The sequence below is a fragment of the Cavia porcellus genome, unplaced genomic scaffold (assembly GCF_034190915.1).
Source record: "Cavia porcellus strain 051 isolate PalLab524CR breed Dunkin Hartley unplaced genomic scaffold, mCavPor4.1 scaffold_5, whole genome shotgun sequence".
Classification (NCBI taxonomy): domain Eukaryota; kingdom Metazoa; phylum Chordata; class Mammalia; order Rodentia; family Caviidae; genus Cavia; species Cavia porcellus.
In genome coordinates this window covers 19,339,997-19,363,702 of record NW_026947488.1, presented here as the reverse complement: position 1 = coordinate 19,363,702, position 23,706 = coordinate 19,339,997, and the positions used below count along the sequence as shown (strand labels likewise).

At 37.6% G+C, this 23,706-nt stretch overlaps 1 protein-coding gene across 14 annotated transcripts in view; it reads right to left on the bottom strand.

Moving 5' to 3' along the window:
* Ptprt (protein tyrosine phosphatase receptor type T) overlaps positions 1–23,706 on the bottom strand; it is a 1,059,888-nt gene that overhangs the window by 214,881 nt on the left and 821,301 nt on the right. For all 14 annotated transcript variants that reach the window (XM_063248334.1, XM_063248323.1, XM_063248321.1 and 11 more), the window contains one exon: positions 13,001–13,274. In XM_063248334.1, the coding sequence (XP_063104404.1) occupies positions 13,001–13,274 (274 nt within the window). The remainder of the gene's footprint in view (positions 1–13,000; positions 13,275–23,706) is intronic.

The window sequence follows — 23,706 nt, the reverse complement described above, 5'->3', positions numbered from 1 at the left end:
TGGCACACAAGACCTCCAATAATTTTTCTCCTTCTCTTTTGCTCCATATTCTCCAACCTCAATAAATCTTTCCAAGTGTAATCATGGAGTTCTCCACTTGGAGGCTTCTGAAAAAAAAATCCATGATATATCTTCTGTTTCCTGTTCTGCCTGGGAAATATCCACTTAACTTTCAATGTTCAACTCAATTTTCACTTTTTCTGAGGGTTTTCCTGGGTACTTCCGCCTCTAAGCTTATAGCTACATACTCTGAATCCTATCACTGTAATACCTGATACTGTTTATTACATGCATTCATTTTCATGACTGTCTTTTCCAGTGGAACGTGAGCTCCCTCAGGGTAGGGGTTATACCTTTTCTACATATGTGTCCCCCCTACTCAGTCAGAGTAAACCCTTAATAAAAAGTCTGCAGGCTCATCATCATCTCCTGAGAGGAGAAACTAACTAGTGATCAGTCTTCTCAGAGTAACCAAGTATGGATGGGATTTAGAAGACCAGTTTTAGGCTGTGGTTTTCATCTTGAGCAAATCACTACCCCACATTGGATTTTAGTTTCTTTTTCTGAAAATCAATGAAGGCGGGCCATCTATAAGCTGTCTTCTAATAGTACATTTTATGCGTCTCATTCCTCAGCAACAGGAACTCGAGCCTATGGATTAGCTGTAAAAATTATCCTCTAATTGGGATGCCAGAAATATGGTTCCTCTGGGCACCAGGAGGAGGGTGTTAGAGTTTCCATCAAGAGCCAGTGACCCCCCACATCTGAATCAGTCTGAGCCAGAGTGGTCCCTTATGTCCCCTCACAGTTCTTATCTGACCTTAATGATTCCTCCTATCTGTAAGCCATCCATGGAGTTGTAATTACTAATTGATGTTTGTAAAGTCTTTGAAATTCTCAGGTGACAGATGTAATCAAAGGCCAATTTATTATGATAATTGTTATTAATACAGCTTCTCATTATTTGTCAATGTTAATGGCAGGGCTAGCAGGTGTTGTAAGACTGAGCAGGGGGTTGAGACTGGCCATGTCTAGTGGGAGAATGGGAAAAGTGTGGGTGTGGGTGCATGTGATTTGGGATGTTTAGGGGGTTACTATTTGTTCTAGTCCAGCAATATTTACCTACTTAGCCACTGTGTGGAGTTAAGTCTTAGCATGAAGCGTGACAGAAAATGCACGAGGATGCCTAAGTGAATTTTGCATGCACAGGCAAACCTTGCTCATCGTTTTGCTTCTGGAATATGTTTCAGTAAATCATGGCCTTTCACAGAGTATTTTCTTTGTGTGTTAAAGGAGGATACAGTAATATCAGTATGGAAATAACAGGTAGGAGACTGTTACGGATACTGAGGAAAGACACGGTAGCACCCAAGTCTAGCATGATCACACTGGAACTAAGAAAAGTGGATGGACTGGAGAGAACTTCAGTGTACGGAACAAGTATGATTTGGTGATAGCTGGGTGTAGAAGGTGAGGGGTTTTGAGCAACTCACAGTTGATTGAAATAGGAAAAATATAGTTGATAATTTTAAGGAGAGCAAATAAATTTTTATAGGCATGGTTCATGTTAATAAATCAAGTTTATAAATTTGTAAAGATGAAGGCCAAATGTAAAAGCTGGAACCTGACTAAGCTTCAGTGTTCATAAAGGGCCTGCAGAAGAATTATCCCATCTCTCCACTTGTCTCTAAGAGCTACAACATTCCTGATCTTCCTTTAAAATTTTATTGCCTTTTTCTTTCTTGCATCTATGTGTCAGTTGGCATCTCTGTACACACTGGCCTTCCCTGATTTTCTTCCGTCCTGAATTCCCTCCTCTCACATCATGTCCATCATCTATTCAAATTTAATTAATAGGTTTTAAAAGTGTGTGCCCCCCACAGATTTTGCTTAGGTATTTCCTTAGCACACCTCCACGCTCTGCCCACATACAGCACCTGTGATATTCTAGTAATGATGACTGATACTGAGCATTTAGTGTCTCCCAAGTACCTTAGGCATCTTTCCTACATCTTATCACTTAATATTTACAGATAGTCTTACAAGGCTGATACTAAAAGTACCAAATTTTCTAAATAAGAAAGAAACTCAGAGTTTAAATCCTTTGCCTATAGATCAGTGCCAATCTATGCAGTAGGAAAGGGTACTTGCTGGCCATATTCATCAAACATGCTGAGATGAAACAAACTTGAAAATTCATTAATCTTATTTAATAGCATTAAGTAGGAGAATTAATGCTGTTTTATAGCACAAGAAACAGAATCCTTTAGCACAAATGCTTCCATTAATTCTAATATTTTAACCTCAGATTTCATTGAAATAGCATAGGAAGGACTAATGAGCTTTTGAATGAAAATGTTCGTATGATACTGACCAGCATCTCTTCAATGTTTCTTATTTAAGGATGTGTGTCATAAATCCCACTCCCATGTAGCATCTCTCATGAAAATAGGTATGCATCCTCCCAGCAAGAGAAGCTTTGCACACTTCTCACATGTCCCTGTTTGCTTTGGCTTTCTGAAAACTCAAGAGATACATACAGATAATGGGCCATTCTATTAGCCACCTATACTAGGCTTCTGGGTCAATGATTAATTCATCCAATGAAAGATCCTTGATCTAATTTTATAGTTTTTAACTGAATATTAATACATACATAGTCATATGTATACATACATATGCACATATGTACACACGTGTTTGTAGGTACACATATGATAATAAACTCACACCACTCACATACATGTGCTGAATGTGCACATGTGTCATTATCAACACTACCATTATTGAAAGGTTTCTAGGAGCTTACAAAGAGCTATCATATTTACTATTTACTTCTTACAAGAGTCCCAGTGAGTTAAGGAGACAGAGAGCACATCTTATCCCCATTTGACAGATGGGAAAACTGAGGTTTGGGAGACAAAGCTCACTTCACATAGCTAAATGGCAGAGCCAGTTCTTAATCCAAGGAATCCATTTTCCAAATGCACCACTTGGGAGCAATTAAACCAGGGAACTTCTCTTTTTGAAGTGACCTGACAGAGGCAGAACCTTGCCATATGGCAATGTGGGCTATTTCCATGAACCTTTGGGACTGGGGTCTGAGCATTGAAGTCTCAGGGCCCAGGCTGACAAGATTATCAGTTGTCAACATTTGCTTAACCTTCATCTCCTTCTCCAAATGAATTTAAAGTCTATTTGCATGGAAAGGAAAAATGTTCTTGCTCCCACAGGTCTCATACCACAATAATAAAATTGTAAGAACTGTAAGTGAGTGAAAAAATAAATTAGCAACCTGGGAGAACTCATCTTGGTATTTGTACAAGGTGACACTCAGGGAATTTTCCTCTTACCTGAAGAGGAAAGCTGGAGCCCCAGCAGAGCTTCAACAGAAGTTCAGAGATTTTTAAAGCATGTGACAGAGCTCCAATGATGGAAGGGAGCCTGGAAGGAGAGATACCCGAGCAGGAGGGTGAGTTTTACGACACGAAACCACTGAGGACTGGAAGGAGGCTGAGGCAGGTAAATGGGACATGGAATCCAGGGCCTGCTGACAAACAAGAACCAAGAGGGAGAGTAAGGCTTTCCAAAGGGGCTTCAGGGAAGTTATGGCACTAACCCTAGATGCCAAATGCCCAAATCAGCCTTCTTCTCTACTCCCACCTGGTTGCTGCAGCTTGTAAGGTCCAGAAATATGTTCCTGAAATAGGCCTATGTATTCTTACCATTTCATACACTAGGGAAACTACTCGGTATTTATACATGTAAGTTTGATTCATTTCGCTTATGAGTATGGTCTCAAGCTACATCCATTTATTTATAAATGTCTCAATGTGATCATTCTTTATAGCTGAGTAGTACTCCATTGTATAAAAATACCACAACTTTTTTATCCATTCCTCAGTTGACGGACACCTAGGTTGTTTCCAAGATCTGGCTATTACAAATTGTGCTGCTATAAACATGGATGCACTTATATCACTGTGGTATGATGTTTTCAGTTCTTCTGGGAATATGCCCAGAAGTGGAATAGCTGGAATAAGTGGGACTTCCAATTCAAGCTTTTTGAGGAATCTCCAGACTGACCTCCACAATGGTTGTACCAGTCTACACTCCCACCAACAGTGAGGAGAGTTCCTTTTTACCCAAAGCCTCTCCAACATTTGTTGTTGGTAGTTTTCTTGATCCTGGCCATAGTAACCATTGTTCATTTTCTGTTAGTTGGTTCTGAATACTGTGTAATACTTTCATTCTCTTGAATGGTTTTACACTGTCATGTTATGTTTGATATTATAGTATATGAAAGTATACTCAAATATTTCAAGGAAAGAGACACTATAGTAGCTACTGTTATGTCGGATTGTCTTGTGGTGAAACCCTATGTTGCTTACATGGTTCTGTTCTGATCTGTGTTATTATGTCCTCTTTTATCTTAATCTTTTTAAAAAAAAATAAAATTAACAAAAAAGAAATAGGTCTATGGTGGTGAGTCAGCAGAAAGGTTATTGGAGGGGTCTTTGGTTCATAGGTGTCTGTTACTTGGCTCAGTCACAGATGGGTGGGACAGACCGAAGGTTCAGTGAGGCCTCTCAGCTACACTGTGCAGCTGCAGTGGAGGGATCACACATTTCAACCTGTATAGTGAGCACCAGGCATTCTACTAGCTGACCTTCATGGAGGGCAGGAGAAAAGGCTGCAGGAAGAGCCCTTCTTCATTGTGAAGTAACTGACTGTCGATCTCCAGGGAACTCCCCCAATTTCTCCTCACACTGAAGCAGTCTTTGTGAGACCAAGCAAGGAAGAAGTACAGATGGAATTATCTTGCTTAGTATCTGAGACATAGCAGGTGCCCAGTAAAAGAAAGCCCCCAGGATTTGTGCTCAAAACTGCATGCTGCTTCACGAGTGGGTGTCAGTATTAGGAGAATTTGACAAGCTTAGTCATCATGGGGAAGTGTAGTAGTGTTAGAGATGTCTTCAAATGTTGCAGTTCATCTAAGGAGACAGAAGCCACTGCTCTGTTCTTTTGAAGTTAAGCATGGCCCTGTGATTAGCACTGGCCAATGGACTGTTGAAAGTGCTGTGCATTATTTTGTGTGGAAACTTCCAGAGCCTGTGCTTGTCACATTTTCCTTTCTCCTACTTGGTAACTGTATCAAGAGGAGTCATCAGCCTGAGGTCCCTGCGTGACAGTGACAAGCAGAGTCCTTCTCCTGACCCATTTGAATATGCAGCAGAATATGGATAACTTTTTCTCTGATAATCCATTGAGATTTTGTTGTCATTTGTTAGTACAGAATAATTTCATTTGCTATCATTAATACAGGAGTTTTCTTGAAAGCTTACTGATGAAATAGCCAGGATCAAAACTGCCCCATGATCACCTGTGCAGTGTTAACTCCAACCCACTTCAGCTTTAGCCTCCAACAGTTCTTTGTTCTATGGTCAAACGGAGTTTTGTATGCAACAGGTGAGTAGTCACTAACAAGAGCATCAGGAGATGGGTTGGAAAGGGCAATGCTCTACCCAAAAGACAATGGCAATTATGTCAGAATATCAACAGGAGCAGGTGGCAAGAATCAAACCACATGTGAGAAGTTAGACCAAGAGCAATAAAGCCTCAGCAGGTGTGAGACAGTCTAGCTAGGAAACAGACATGCGTTCTGCTGTCCTCCAAAGTTAGGAAGGTGGACTACATGGAGCTTACCAAACATGTTGGTATATGCCAGGTAAAAAGGCTTCAACCTACCTTGCCCAAGGAGAGGAATCAAAGGAAAATAGTAAAGGGGTAAAGAACAAATGTTACCACTGTGACACTACAAAAGGTTTTAAATTTTCTCCAGTAAGTTTTAAGATATAGATCATTAATCACACTAAATACTTGGAGATGTTAAATAACCTTTTCAAATTCAAACAAGTGAGAACAGTTGTAACTCAGAATTGAGTCTCTCTGATGACACTTTCAGTTCTTTCCACCTCACCATGCCACAGAAAAACCATCTAGGTGCAAACATTCTTTTCCCGGAGCATGGGAACAACTTTTCAATTCAGAGACACAGAATTTCCCGTAACCCAGCTCTATCTAGATTGTCCCAACTATTATAATGTGATTATAATGGAAATATGGCAAACCATTCAACACGGCCTCTGGCTTCCAACGGTTCTCAGGCAATTGAGATCAAGAGCTGGAAGATTAGGCAAGAAATAGAGAACAATCATCCTACTGCTTATAACTTCTCTTATTTATCTCAGAATTTGGCAGAGGCATCATCCAGGTTAAATGTACCCCTGTATGAGGAAAAATAGTACAGCAAGGAAAGAGTTTTCTTTCTGCATAAATATAACATGCATATCAGCATCATTCAACAAAAGGTAGCCTCTGATGGATATTTGCATGAATTCACCACATTTGTTTTGCATCCAACCGTTAATTATGGTCTTTTCAACTTCACAATCATGGCTAATGGCAGTGAGAAGGCACAGAACAGTGGATTCAGCAGACCTCATTCTGGGAAGAGTAGAGAAAAAACAATGCAAAACTACACTCACCCACTGTTTATAATTGAGACAGCTACTCTGGGAACCATTTGGAGGATCTGGATCCAGGATCCTGGAGCTTGGGAAAAGAGATATCTGGGAGGAAAGTCTTTTAGTACAATGGAAGGTCCTTTAGGGTTCATCTGTCCATAGTGAAATGGCTCAGAACCACAACTTTCAGTCAATAATGAATGGACATTTAGTGTATACTGACACATATTTCATGTATTTCATTATTCAAGACCTTTTCTTATTGAATCCTTAAAATTAATATGTGAAATACAGAGTATTATTTCAATTTATAAGTGAAGAAATTTATATTCACATAGAAGAAGAAATAGTTTACACACTCATTCCTCATTCACTTATTCAGTTATCCATCCAAACGATTACTGAATGTCTGCTGTGTATTAAATATCAACCATAACATGAGGGTAGAGAAACAAACACTCCCCCAAACAAGTACCAATAAATAAGCCAAGCATGGTGAGACACACCTATAACCCCAGACACTTGGGATTGTGCAAGAGCTGCTGATCTAGATAAACAACAGAGGGCTTGTGTATCATGAGCAAAGTCTGGAGCTTAATCCTCAGAACCACACACACACAAAAAAGAGAGAGAGAGAGAGAGAGAGAGAGAAGAGAGAGAGAGAGAGAGAGAGAGAGAGAGAGAGAGAGAGAGAGAGAGAGAGAGAGAGAAAGACAAATCAAACAGAATTCCTCAGTCTTGGAGTTCTCAGAGCAGTGAGGAAGACAAGTAGTACATTAAAATATAGCTGTGAGAAAAATGCAAATCACAGAGATTCTACCTAACGCCAGTTAGAATGGCTATTATTAACAATACAAAATCAATACATGCTGGAGAGGACACAGGGGGGAAATAAGCCTATACACTGGCAGGAGTGTAAACTGGTATAGTCACTATGGAATCAGTATTGAAGTTCCTTAAAAAAACCAAAACAGAACCACTATGCAGCCTAGCTATGTAACTCCTCAGTATATTTTTGAACAAACTGAAGTCACCATACTAGAGAAATACCTACATGCCTATGTTAATTTTAGTACAAGTCACAATAGCTAAGCTGTGGAGACATTCTTGGTGTCTGTCAACAAATGAATGAATAAGCAGAGTGGGGAATACATACACAATGGAATATTGCTCCACTATAAAGATGAAATCAGGTCACTTTCAGGAGAATGAATGGAACTGGATGACGTTTTATTACATAAAATAATACAAAATCATAAAGTCCATTTTTGCATATTTCATTTTATATATACAATCTAAGGAGAGAGGGAGAGTAACAGAGAGAGAGAGGCAGAGACAGAGACAGAGAGACAGGGAGAGACAGAGACAGAGAAGGGAAAAAAACATACAGACAGAAAAAGAGAACAAGAAAGATGCGAGACCATTAGAGAAGAGAATTAGGATGAGGAGGAACGGGAAGGGTAAATGGAGGATATGGGGGTATGAAGTTATCAAACTATGTTATATGTCTTTATAAAAGTTCCCAAGAAAATCCAATTTTATATATATATAGTATATAAAGTATATATATATATAAAACAAATATACTCAAATAATAATAATAGTGTAATTAAAATATATCCAATATTAAAGAGGAAAAGAATGGGTTAACCTGTTAACCTACTATTACTAGGTTGTTTTTTTTTTGTTTTTTTGTTTTTTTTTTTTTTTGGTACCAGGGATCCAACTCAGGACCATGCACTCACCAGGCAGGAGCTTATGACCCTGAGCTAAATCCCTAGCCCCTCATTTGAATTCTTATGTAAAATGACTAGAAAGTACTCAAAAGATGTTCTATTAAAATTGGCCTAAGAAATGAAATGGCACTAGTTTCTGTGAACGGTATAGAAAAGAGCAGTACAGGCAAAATGAAGGCCTGCATCAAGGACCCAAAATAAGGAAAAAATTCTGAATATTTGAAATACAATGTGTTAAGAAATTTGCAAGACAGAGGAGTAGTGAAAATGTACCCAGGATGGCCTAACAGTATCAAACAGTGCTAGATTGTGGGAACTCCCTTTTCAGGACGGCGTCAGACAAAAGAGAGTATGTCTATCAGATAACAGAGTAAGTGGCGTGAAAGAAATCTAGAGATCATAGAAATCACACCATGAGAGAAACAAAAGAAGGAACTATATATATATATATATATATATATATATATATGCATATATATGTATATGTACCAGGGATTGATCAATCGATCAAGACCTTATGCTTGTCAGGCAGGTGCTTGTGCCACTGAGCTGAATTCCCATTCCCTTCATGTTAAATAGCAATAAAATGACTTGGGTGGCCAAAAGTGGATAGTTGGCACTGTCATACTTTCTCTGAAACACTGGTATGGGAAAGAATGAATTGATTTGCTCAAATCAATACAGAGAGTCAAGAAGGGGAATTAGGAAGACAGAATTTGGCTTTATATAAGGAAAATAGTTCTAATAATTTTACCTTCTCCACAAAGGAATCAACTCCCTTTCACTTCAGAGAATTGCGATAATCAACCTGAAGCCCTGCCAAGTACACTTTATTGGAGACTTCTTTTTATTTTCTGATTTAGATTATATGACACTTCAAAGTCACATAATCTAACTCCAAGGAGCTACAGAGGTATAGTATGGTTATATTCAAAACAAACAGTTACAATATGGCCTGATTCTTAAGAGAGCAGGTGCTGGGAATTCAGTACTGAGTACAAGATTCCCACACTTGAATCTACTTTGTACCTGCAAAAGCATAAATGTGCAAATAATTCTCAGCACCCGCTTTCTTACTAATCAAATAAAATGTCCAACAAAAGTATCTGGGCCCAACTCATTCTTCATAAAAATTCTTGAAGAAATCCTGAGTGACATATCTTATACATATAATACTTACATTTCTATGAATATAGGGTTAGATAAAAAATACTCTACATTAATAGATCACTATAGAGTTTGTGGAATGTCTTTATCTCCTGTAATAATACTCAATGTGTAATAAATGACTTTTACACTACAAAATCTAATGATTATTTGACATGTTATTACATGTATTTATTTTTTGTTAACCTTTTGCCCGTATAGTAAACACTGTGAAGGCAGAGAGTTTTGTGTTTTTGGTGTACAACTGTATTTCTATAACTCAGAAAAGTGACTTTTTGACATATAGGCTGTGCTTGACAGATGTTCCTTTAATTAATCAATCAATCATATCTAACTCTTTAAATAGCTTGATTAAAATCACAGAGCCACTAGGATTTTGTACACAAAGAGGCTGATTGAAAAGGCTGAATTCACAGCCACTCTGCTAAGCAGAAAAATTTACTATCTATATAATAAAGATACAGTATCTGGACCCCAAAAATCCTATTACTCTGTGGTAAGTAAAGCTTGCATATAGGAGAGGGAGGAATAAAATCGATTGGTAACAAATGATTCAACCTGACCCACAACTGTCCTGAAACAAATGGCCATTTTTGTTTTCATTTAATTCATTTTAGTTTTACAGGATTGTGCCCCACCCTTTGTTTGTAATCTTAGTAGTATAAGTGTGCTGAACTTGATCCAGATCATTTTTTCTTCTTTTATGAAGAGAAAAACATCACATTTTTCTCTTCATCAAATCTAGTGCTTTTGCCTCTTGTCTTACTTTAGAGTTGCAGATTTCCACAGTGACTGACTGTTTTCTTTGTGGATTGTTATTTTTTTTTATCTTCTCTGTGATAGACCGTAAGGCTGCCTTTATGTTTAAAATATAGTTAAAATCTCAGCATCAAAAATAAAACAGTGGTTATTTATCCCCTCTTGTCTAATATGAAATAAATACCAGATTTTTGTTTACATGTTTAAATCCTCCAACACTTTCTCACTTTTCATGGACATAATAGTATGTTGTAGACCCAAATCATAATTGTTGTTACACTCTCCATCTTCTCTTTAAGGAATTATTTTTTACATTAAATGTGCTGTTTTATAACATATTTGGAGCAATTATTTAGTACTAATGCAGTGTCTGATTATTCCAAGTCGACTGTGATCTTTTCCTCCAATAATTCTCTATTCTTAATTATCTTATTTTGATTAATTGCTTGGCCAATTGCTATTTGAATGATTTGTTAGAAGCAAGGTATATGGGAGCCTCTGGGTACTGGGAGTCTTTGCTATGTATCAGAACACCAACATCTTGGTTAATGGGGAATTTATGGGCTACTATTTCTTTCTCAAGAATCCTACTGACTTGCCTGCATTGTCTGCTGCCATATTTAATACGTGGATTCCAATAGGGGCCAGCAGGATTTGTTAAGATAAGGCTGGCTCTTCTGCTCTCATGATCTTTTCCCTGAATATTTTCAAGCAAGGCAGTACTAAATGCAGCAGTTTCAAGCAATGTTTAGACTTCTTTTTTTTTCCTTTGCAAGAAAAATACAATGCAGTGTGCCATCATCTGACTGCTTTTCTTCCCTTTGTGTAGTCAACTATATCTCCAAGACACTTTGCATAAACATTAATCTAATCTCTTTTCTTAGTATTGGAACTCTTAGTATCAAAGTCTGAGAACATGATGTGGGACATAAGTAATTAAATAACCTTATTCATCTTGGACGCAGTAGTAGAAATTACTTTTAAGACCAGGCAGCTTCAGGGTGTCTGATTTTTTATTTCTCAGTGGTGAAACACTGCCTCAAAAAAGGAACCTATCATGATGTTTGGGGGGAGGAATCCAAAAGATATCCTATGTCACACTTTGTTCTCCATAGGGCCAATCATATTTAGATTAAGAGGATTCCTTTTAAGATAAATTTGTCTTGAGATCCGCAGACTGGGCCCACAGCTTGATTTTATGAGTATCTAGGCAGACACAGGGTAGAGGGTAAATGCAGAACAGGTCCCTTTTCCCAGTAGGAAAATCCAACCACATTTCCTGGAATATGCCAAAAGCAGAGAAAGTCTCACCTTATCAGAATTGTGCTTAAGCAATAAGCAGGCCAGTGTGGGATGCAGAGATCTCAGAAAAAGGTGGCCCCAGATGCTTCTACCATCTTTATATCTTCCTACTCAGTACCTCACAGTGTTTCATGCAGAGCGGAGACCAGATGGACAGGTGGAAGGCAATCTGGAAGCACCTCTGCAGTTTCATACTTTCTGTGAGGAGTGTTACTTGAACCATTAAAAATGCAAAACTAAAATATAGAAGTGGAGTTTAAGTAAGCATCATGTGGACCTTCTAGATATTAATTTGCTCCTAGATTCAGGTTCCTCCCAGGTCGTAACTGCCCCTGACAAACTAAACTCTCTATCGGAACAACCCAGAACCTCTCAAATCTAGTTTTTTCCCCAGCATTCCTTTCTTGGTGAGCTTCTCACTTCTCAAGATATACTGTATAGCGTGGCACACATCAGACTTCTTTACATTTTTGTAAGCTCTTGGAGGGCACATATTAACCTTAACATGAACCATGACACTGAGTATACAGAAGTGTTCTTGACATGTTTGTTAAGTGAAATATAGGAACCTGGATGCCAAATATTCACCTGTGTTATAGAAAGGGCTAAAGATATTTTGCTTACAGAGAAGATAAATTGAGTGAAATTTTATAGAGAGAAAATAGATGGCAGAAAATATCTTATGTGATGGAAAAATAGCAACTAAGAAGGTGATTGCATTGGCCCTACCGGTCCCTAAAAGGATAGACCAAGAGCAATGGATAGAGGCTGCAATAAAAAAGATATTTAAGTAAGTACATTACAAAGCTTTCTTAGAGTCGCAGCCCTGACATTACCACCCAAAGAGCAGTGACATGAGTTCTCTCACATTGTAGATATTCCAAATAAACACTAATGCTAGTTCACTGTGATGTTATAGTTCATGAAGCATTGTTGTGGTGTGTGAGTGAGGAGATGCTGGAGACCTTTGAGATCCTTTCCAGTCCTGTGACAGTGTGATGTAATGACACTATCAATAGTCCCCTGTTTGAACAAAAAATTTGAAAAAACAGTTACCTGGTTTTTGAAAACAAAAAGCTATTTTTGTATCCGAATAATGGTAATGATAAAGGTTTTAGTAGTCACAGACCAACTAATACATGTGAGTGTGACTAAAAATTGTACATTGATAGTTGTTACTACAATGAATAAGAAATTAAGGCTCAGGCACTATGCTTTGTTCAAGTGCTGTATCTTCTTCATACTCTAATACAGGACATTTATATAGCTATTGTTTTAGGATTTGTGAGATACATCGTCTCTGTTGGAACTGCTAAACTCCACTGTTAGGCATCAAAGCAACTATTGATAATATACAAATAGGTATAGCTTAAAAATGAATGAAAACTGTGCCCCCAAATCCCCCAACATTCTCAGTCAAGATTAGTTTGTCAGTCTCTAAAGCTTTGCTCCTTTCTCTTTGAGAATAAGAAAATTCATACAAGGCCATACTCCTTGTGTCATACTTACTCCATTTGCTTTGCTGAGAGCCTGGAAGTAGATGCTGTAGCTTTTCAGTGGGGAGAGAGGAGGGTTCCAGTAGCCATTATATGTTTTGTTATCACCCACTGTAAATGGCTGGGTGACAGGTAGGTTGGCAGGTTTCAATTCAGCAGCAAAGTAGTGTAAAGAATCCAGGCTGGAGGCATTCCTATAGCTCACAGGTACCGAGAAGCACTCGATGATGTCAGCTGCCCTTCGGGATTTTTGAAGTCTCTCCTCCTTGACAACCAGCTGATAAACACTGGGTAGGAAAGGGAAGAGACAGATGAGAAAGTCTTTCAAGGGACACGCTCATCAGTTTTCATGTCAGCACAACATTTCCAACCTGTAAACATCATGGTCACTGCTGTCTACAACTAGCTCCTTTTCTTTGTAGTTAAGGATTTTCACATCCATTGTTTTGTAGAAATCTCTCTCCTCTCAGAGGTTATAAATTCAGGTGATACTGGAAGTGTCCAAAATTCATCTTGGTCCCCATTCCTACAAAGCTGCTGTGCCTCCTTCTGCATGTGTTTCATCATGTGTCAGGTAGACAGATCTTGAATGTAGTTCTCTTCCCCAGTTTCTACCTTCTTGGAACTTACTCTTTATTTTCAATTAACAATCTCTAATCTCTTGCCCTCAGCAGTGATGCTCTCCCTCTTTTCTTCTTCCATTGTTCATACCTGACTTGGGCACTTTCCTGTCTCTAACCTAGACTCACTTGGTCCCTTTGTCTCTGATTTATTAGATCAGTTAATCAGTTCATTCATTGATCTTCCTATTTATATAACATTGTCCCATAGTCTATTAATTGTCTAAATTATTCAACTACATCCCTCATCATGGCATGTGAAGCCCTTGGTTTGACACTCAGCCTTTATTTCAGAAGGTCTCCTGATGTTTGCTCCATTGCAGCTGCTGCAGATGCCATGCTATTGTACACACATCATTTGGCCCTCTTGAATAAATGCTATTCCTTTAGAAAATCCTTATTGTACAGCTCTATGTAACCCATGTTCTGAGATGGAAGATGAATTTCTCAGAGTGTTCCAAATGAGATTTGTATAAATTAATGAGGTGGTTGAAGCAAAGGCCCCAAACCAGACATTTAAATATGGCATAGAGAAATAGCATATTGCTTATGAATAAAAGAGGGTGAAGATACATGTTTCCACCCTTTGATCAGATTATCCATCCACAGATACATGGTTAAGACACTCAACTTGGGAAAAAACACAGAGGCACAGGACTGGATCATTAAGAAAAATAAAGGCTACAAATTTCCCTTCTCTGAAAAATATATAACATCTTCAATATGGCAAGTATTCCCTGAATCCCCTTGAGCATGGGATGGTTAATCATGCACATGGGGAAGAGGTTAGCTTGTGGGCATAAGACAGACTTGGAAGAATATGAAATATGATATATGTATGCATGTATGCATATATATATATATATATATATATATATATATATATGAATGACATCATTTCAAGTTTATAAAATTAGCTGAGGCAATTAAATGCTTAAATTAAACTGCGGTTTCAATTGTCATTCCTGCTTCAACTCTGGGGTCTTTCTTAAATGAGCAATTGTAGTGCTTCTCTGGCCAGCTAAGACTGAAGCAGTCACTGGAAAACACCACAAAGACCTAAACTCCAAACGTGAAAATCATGTGATGGGACTGGAGGGGCACTTAAAGCAGAGTCTTTAGGACCTGCACTGCTCTTTATGTAATGATAATCTCAGGTAAAATTTCAGATCTGTAATGGTGCTAATGGTAGCTTGACTAATGGATGGTCCATTACTCATGGGACTCTGGTCTTTGTAGAAAAGGGCAAGAGGCAACCAAAAGTAGAAGATTAACTTCTGAAGCAGTTTCCTGGAGTCTCCTGCTGAGAAAAGCAATGGAATCTAAGAATAGTCTGCACTGGATTTGGGGGCATGAAACCTACCCAACCCTCATACATCCCTGACCAATGATCTCATCCCCAACATCAAGGGATGGAAAGAGTGATAGGCCCCTGCTGTCTCATAAGGCTCTGTCTGTATCTTGCCACCACTTTGGTTTATTATGTCTACAAGACAAGACCTCTGTCTTGGCTTCTCATACAGCTTTCTTATTCTAGCTCATCTTCATTCTCTAAACTGAAGGCCCAAAGTCTTGCGAGGTTCCTAAGGGCCATATCATCCCCTCAGAATCACTTTTTATTACTTCTGGCTTTCCAGTGATGGGAAAGATCAAGAGCCCAAGGTGAGCCTCACGTACTGCCCGAGACTGGCATGAGATTCTGCAGTTCTGAACCCAGATTCTACTGGGTTCTGAACATTTGAACATGCCAAGGCCCTAGAGAAAGGCACAACATTTGGATAGAGGTTAACATGTAACCTCACCACTTACTCCTCTTACCAACCTGAATTTGAGTTTCTCTTTGTACATTTAACCAAATTCTACTCTACATTGGAGATGGTGCTAAGCCTGAGAGGTTAAGTGACCTATGCAGGTCAAGCTGCAGCAAAAGCAGAATGTCAGATATGTCCTTCATGGTGCAGTATCCTTTCTTCTCCATACATTCTTTTCATACAAACTAACACAACATCTGGAGGGGCATCTGAAAATGTTTTTCCTTTTCTTTTTTCCTAACTTGGTGACCTGAACTCTTTATCTTTATCTCAACCAGCCTCATAAAACCACAAAGATTAAAAAGTACATTGGAGGGTAAACTGTATAGCCAACGTATAGTTACACGATTGGGATTATTGTACCAAAAGATACTCAGCAACTCCCTGATAGCCCCTGCATCTGTAGCTTTTCCATTTAGAGGCTAATCTTCAATTGCAGCCAGAAAGTCATAAACCATTTTGTCAAATAAATCCATTGCCAGGGCATCCAGCCCCTCTCAAAGACCTAGGAACTATGATTAAAGAGGAGGAGAGAAGAAACAACACCTTAGTTGTGTAAGTTTCCTTGTGAAGTGTCCTTTGTGAAGGATACTTGTTAGGAAGCTACAGGGGAAAGAAACCAGACTCTGCATATTATTTTTGTTTTCTATAGTGACAGCATCCTTACTTTCATCACTGTCTTGAAAACATATATATCTAGGAGCATGCTGCTCTGAGCTTCTTGGTGGTGATAAAATTGTATGTAAATGAGAACAGTCCCCCCAAAGCCTTATCTTCAGCTTGGGAGAAGTGGCTGTAATGACTATTTAGGATTACCTGGAAAGAGAAGGGAGTTTTTCAGGAAATTCCTGACAACATAAGAGAAGAATGCCTTACAGTGTTCACCTCTCAACATACAATTTTTTCTCCTCCCATGTTATCGTCTCTGTTTCTCTCAATGAGAACATGAAAATTATGACCATTTGTTTCATGTAACTTATCTTGGGGATCTCCTCTTTTAGGGCTCTGAAAACTATATTGTATCCTCACTCTGTCTCATTCACTATAAGGTGGCTACTCAAAGATTGAGGAGAATTTTTATTTTCAGTTTCAGTGTCTCTTGACATTTGAGGCAAGAACATCCCACTCTGTTCCGAGGTTCCAAGATCCAAGGATACAGAGATCAACTTCGTCAGATACCATGAAGTTTAGAATCTACAGGATTACTGCAAGTTCTGGAAAACTCTGTCCCTTTTTAATCTTTTTATTTTGAGTAGTACATGTTTCCAGCACACAGTGATTACTTTCACCTTAATTCTTTTTTTGCATCCCCTTCCCCTTCCTTCCTTCACCTTGGCTCCCTGCTTTTATAAGCTAATAGTTTAGATCAGGGATGGCAAACCTCTTAGAGCTTTCAGTAACACAAACTGCCCACTGTGGCATGTGTACCTGAGGTTTGCCACCACACAGGTTTAGACTATGATGCCAGACACTACTTTAGGTGTGACTCATGCTTCTCTGACCAGACTGCACTGAGGCAGAGACCTATCAGAGCCATCCTTCCATTATTAACAATTCCAATGGCACCTTTTCTAGCCAGTGGTTGTATCCACCAGGGATGTTGAACTGAGATGACAGCCAAGGAGTAGATTTTAGTTTTCAGGTAAAGACTGTCCAACTCCTTGTTCTCCCAAAAAGATGCATGTCTTAGTTCATATTAATCCAGCAACAGACCCTGAGTCAAGGTTTCACGATATGTGATGCATTAAGAAAATAGTCAAAGGAAGCAGAAGGGAAAAGAAGAGGGAGCAAAGCAAGGGTGTGAAAACAGGTGTAACCAGTCTCAGAATTGTCTTATGGGGAGCTCTGGAGTATAAATTATGTCCTAGAGATGGTCTTATTTCATGCTTTCAAATCTCAAGTAGCAATTACTTATTGACTATGGGTTGCCCCAGAGGGATGTAATCTCAAGGACTCCCAACTCTGTGGGTGGGTCAAGCAGATGACTCCAGTAGCCCAGGCAGTCTTCCAAGGGAGGTTACTCCTTGCATCAACATGGAGCAGCAGGGAAATGGGCACCCTGCAGAAAAGGGAGTTCACAAAATTTGTGTGGGTATCCCCAGTGGCCCCCACAGAGCACTTCTGGAACAATGAGCAATAATCACATGGGATTTGTGTAAGATGATAATTTCATTTTGGCAAAGTATTTTTCAGCTTGTGCTTCCAGGCCCATACAGCTGAGGCATACAACAAGTTTTCATCAGCCCTCATGGCATTTCTGCTGCAGATTCTTCAAGTGAGGACTGAGAAGAGTCATCATAGACTCTTAAGAGGGTAGTACAGCTTAGCTGTTCTTAACTTTGGCTGCACTTTATAATCCTAGAGGCCTTTTTAAAATGCCCTTTTCTTGGGGACTGAATCAGTAGGGATAGGACCCCAGGATCAGTAGGGTTCTTTTTTAAAGCTCTCAAGGTAGTTCCGACACTTGGCAATGAAGCCACAAACTTAGGTGCTTCTGATGCTCACACCTTTGTATTCAGTAGGAACATCCCCTACCATCATTCTCGCCCTCTTAAAAACCATTGATTTGGGTTATTCCAGGTCCACTAAAGCATCTATTGATAATTGTTAGTCATTACCTATCACAACTTAAGTTACTGTGTGCCACACTGCCTGGCTGTTTTCTCCTATAGCTTTTATCACAACCAAAACATTTTTTTGATGATTTCTTTATTGGGTTACTGCCTGTGCCCCCATAGTGTGTGAATTTCATGAGGTCTCAGAGATTTCTGTTTAGTTCATTGCTTTTAATACCATTACAAATACATAAAAATTATCCACAGAGTATTCGTTAAAGAAATAAATTTACAAAACTGATTTGAAGTACACACATCAATTCTTAAGACATACCTTTATACCTATTTGCTGTTTATTTGTCCAAAATGCCTTTTCCACCCAGATCAAATGTCATCTTTCTGACTTGCAAGCCTGTCTTTATTGCAAAACAGAACTGATTTCTCTTTCTCTCAGTCTATCTTGCACACATAACTTTCACTGTTACCTACTGCAATGATGACTGAATGTTTATTGAACACCGCTTAGGCACTATGTCAAATTCCCCCCCCACTCCATTATTTTATTAGATCCTCATGACATCTTTGAGCTCCTTGAGATACATTTTCTCCATTTGATAAAATAAGAGAATGAAAGCACAGAGATGCTCCAAATCTTTCTCTGGGTCACTACTATTTGAGCACTAGAGCTAAGAGTTGAACCCAGTCAGTCTGATTCCTAAGCCATCGGTGTTAACCACAGGCTATACAGCTTTCCATCACACTAGAGGGTAAAGCCACTGTCCCTATCTCATTCCTCTGAATTTTGTGCTGTTTAAAAATTATTTTTGTCAAGGAAAATACAATAATGTTTTATAAAATTTGGAAACTGGACAAAAGGTAAAAATGGGCTTCCTTTTATCCAGTTATTGTAACATACTCATCAATGAAGTGTTGGTGAATCTTTTCGCATTATACTCTTCTATTAAATGATCTATGATTTAACACTGAAAATCAACATTGGGAAGCCTTTCTTTCTTAGATGTTCATATTACAGCAGGCTTGGTTAGTTTGCATGTACACTGGTGCCCCGATTCATGGTTTTGCTTTCCATGGTTTCAGTTAACTGAAGCGAGCTGTAGTCAAAAAGTAAAAGGGACAAACTTCTCCAAAGAAACAATTCTTAAGTTTTAAGCTGTGCTGCATTCTGAATGGCACAATAAAACACACACTGTTCCACTCTTTCTCTCCCGGAACATGAATCATCCCTTCATCTGATGTAAACAAACTATACAATTTTCCAGTCAAACACTCATCAGCTATAGTAGTTATAAGGTCAACTATCACAGCATTACCTTGCCTGTGTTCAAGTAGCCTTTATTATACTTAGTAATGGCCTCAACACACAAGGGTAGTGACATTAGCAACTTGGATATGACAAAGAGAGTTTGTAAAGGGCTCCTTTAGGTAAAATGTGAAAGTACAATATTTTGCAAGAGAAAGGCATAAGGTCTACATAATTTTAAAACATTATGTTGTTACAATTGTTATATTATATTAATAGTTATTATTTTTCACTTCCTATTGTGCTTAAATTTATAAATTAAGCCTTATTTTAGGTATGATGAATAGGAAAATACAGTATATAAAGTGTTTGATGCAATTTTCAGTTTCTGGCATTCGCTAGAGGGTTTTGAAACATGTCCTCTACAAAAGGGGGGGTGATGGACAATTTTACTTACAGTTACATATTTAAGGTTACCAATACCACGTACTTTTGATTATTCCAGAGGCCTGATGATTAAGTAAAGTTTTAGACTAACAAACTTTTCATTTTAGTACTGCTGAGAATAGACACAAAAATGAGGTCTTGCCCGAAACACACAGACTCAGTATCATATGGTTTACTTATGCCTCCTTTTCAAAGTTTAATTATTATTATTTTTGTTCGTTTGCTTTTCCAGTATGGAAGTTGAACCCAGGGTCTTCGCACTGAGCTAAATCCTCAGGCCTTTTAGAAATTTAAATGTATGAAGCCAGATGGGCTGTTTTTTCTTGTGTGGGGGGGAGATTTTAATTCCTAATTCAGTCATTTTATTTGTTAAAAATCTACTAAAATTTTCTATTTTTTTCATGTGTTAGTTTTGGTTAGGTGTTTCATTTCATCTACACTGTATGTTACTGACATAAAGCCCTTTCTAGTGTTTTCATTTCTAAAATTTCAGTAGTGATAGCTCCTGTTTCATTCCTGATTTGGTAATTTATGTCATCTCTCCTTTTCTTTTGGGCAGTCGTGATAAAGAGTTCTTAAAGGTGTTGATCAAACTCAACTTTTCACTGTTTCTGTTTCTGATTGCACTGATTTCCACTCCGATCTCTGATCTATTCTTTCTACTTGCTTGAGGTTTAGTTTGCTCTTATTTTCTACTTTTGAAAGGGAGAAGCCTTGATTTTTGATTTGAGGATTTTCTTATTTTTTCCTTTAGATGTTTAACCCTATAATTTTTTATCCAAAAAATTCTATGTTTGAAGTCTAATATTTAGGAAGAACAGTTTCAATTTCTCACAAATTTATCTGCCAAAAAGCAAGCAAGTGATTTTATCCTAACTCATGCTATGAGTCTCTGATATCTCCAACCAGAGATATATTTCATAGTACCATGGTGGCATTATCATTCATGATATAGACACCAAACTATGTAACCAGATGTCAGCAAACAATGTAGTATCATATAAAAATGATAACTGAGATTTATCTACAAATACAAGTTGACTTAATGTACAAAAATAAATAAATACAATATAACTCTTTAATAGAATAAATAACTGAAATCACATAATCATCTTGATATATGCAGAATATACAAAAAACTATTTAATGAAATATAACACATAACTATGGTATAAACTACTGGAAAGGAAAGGAAAGGAAAGGAAAGCAAAGGAAAGGAAAGGAAAGGAAAGGAAAGGAAAGAACAAAAGTAACTTTCAATTTGATAAAGGCTATTTAAAAGAGATGTAAAAGTAACACACTCAGGGGTAATGGTTTCCCTCTAAAATCAGAATCAATACAAAAATATTTGGTTACCACTGTATTAAAGAGTCTAGTCAGTAAAATAATGCCAGAATCTACTTATTAACTAATAGCTCACAACTTGTAAAGGAAGAAGTGAAACTTCTTATTTGCAAATATGACCCTGTATGTTGACAACCATAAGGAGTTTCTTCACACACACACACACACACACACACACACACACACACACACATTCACCATAGCAACAACTAATTGCTTCAGAAAATCAAGGTATACAACATTAGTATATAAAGTAAATTGTATTTTTATAACTAGAGAAGACCAATGTGAAAATGAAATTAAGCACACAATTCAATTCACAATAGCTTCAAAAGAAATATAAATAAGTTTAACAAAATAAATGAAATATTTGCATATTGAAGAGTAAGAAATTTAAGAAGATATAAAAAATGGAAACTCATTTCGTGTTTATGGATTGGAATCATCAGCATTGCTAAGACGACAATTCTCTCCAAATTTATCTAGAGATGCAATGTAAGTCTTGTCAGAATCATAAAAATCTTTACTAAAACTAACAAGCTGATCGAAAAATGTATATAGAAATACAAAAAGGACCGATAATAGACAAAATCATTTCATAAAGGACAAAATTGTAGGACTTAGAGTTTCTGATAGTATACATTAGGAAAATCAATTAGTTATATGTTGGCAGAAGGTCAGACACATAAATTAATGAAATAAAATTGAGATTCCTGATATAAACAAACTGATTTTTTGACAAAGGTACCAGGACAAATCAATAATAACAGTATAGTCTCTTCAGCAAAGGGAGCTGGGTCAACTGAATAGCCACATGCAAGTATTTAAGTTTAAATTTATACTGTAGTTATGGTCTCATGATGCATTGTTTTCCTATAGGTGACTCAAGTTTATCACTCTTTATAGCAGAACAATATTTCTTCATGCATAAGTGTCAGATTTTCTTTAATGACTCATCTGTTGATGGACACATAGGCTGCTTCCAAGAGTCATGTGGTGCTGTCATAAATCGATCAGACACACAAGCTTAACCATTCTCAAAAAGAATTTGATGTGTTATGTATGTATACAAATTGCCCACAACGAAAGTGATCATGATATACTACAAACACTGCAGTAATAAAAATCAAAATTTTTTAAAATGACAAGATAAACTTGGACAATACAAAAGATCTAGCTGAAAATGAATTATAGTCTTAAATGCAAAAGCTAACATTGTAAAACTGCTAGAAAAAAGTCTTTGTGACCTTGGACTGGGACAAATGCATATAGATACAAGGCAAAAAACATGAGATATGAGTAAGAAAAAGACAAACTAATGTCATTAGACTTTTCAAAATTGGGCTTCAAAAATTACTACACAAATTAAAATATACATGCTACAAGAAAATATTTCCAGTCATATTTATGGCAAGACTGATACTCAACCCATACAGTGACCCATTATAATTCAACAAGAAGTTACCACGACTCGATTTAAAAAGGCCAAAATATTTAACTAAATACTTAATCAAAGGTGAAATACAAATGGCTAATAAGACAATAAGAAAGATCACCATTTAGAAATTATTAGGGAAATGTAAATTAAAATAATGAGAATACCAGGTGCAATGGTACAAGCCAGTAATCACCATATTCTGGGAAGCTGAGGCAGAAAAATCTCAAGTTCAAGCTCAACCTGCTCAACTCAGCAATTTAGTGAGAAACACACTGCTTCAAAACTCAAAATTTAAGAAAGTTTTGGGGGCATAGTTCAATGCAAAATCTCCGGGTTTAATTCCTAGAATAGTACACCCCAACCAAGTCGCGGGTACAGTCATTTGTGGGCTTAGTCCTTGGCAGAGTTATCCTTAGAACCTAACTAATAATCATTTGTGGAAATCTCCACAATTTGGCCAAACTAAGTATCTTCCAGAGCTGTTTTTCTGGGGGCGGGGCCAAAGGTTTGCACGTAGCCAATCCGAGAGCATTATTCAGTTCTCCTGGCTGCTGAATGGCTGCTGCCCTTTCATGTATTTCCGCGTTGCACCAGCATTCCCGCGTGGTAACAGGTCGCTACAAGTTTGTAGCTATCTCAAGTGTTCTTGGGTTATTCTGTAAGCCCTAAGATCCCTAAGATGCCTAGAAAACGTGCTGCACCTTCTAAGGCTTCATGAATACAGCATTTTATTAAATTAAATTAAATTAAATTAAATTACATAATTGTGGGAAACATAGCATATATGATGTTTAAGCTATAAAAATGGGCATTCCTCGGCATTTTTCTGACCATATCTGAAATTTGCATATTTGCACAATTCATGGTACTCTAGGAACAAAACGCCCGTGTATTTTGGGCTCCACTGTAGTATAATCAATCAGTTAATCAATCAAACAGTCGATGACAATGAGAAACTATTGCAAATACTCACATGGCTATCAGTCAGAGACAACAGCAAAAGTCGGCAAGAATAGAAAAGTTGCTATCATCACACTTTATGTTGAGAAGGTAACAAAGTAACTTTGGTAAACCACAATCTGGCAGCTCTTTAAAAACATAAACATATTACAGGATCTAGTCATAGCAACAACTACTTCTAAGATAACAATATGCAATATATTAACTAGTGTTAATTTCTTATGTTTTTGAAATTCTGTATCACTGCTATCCTTTTTTTTTGTTTTGCTTTTTAAATAAAAAA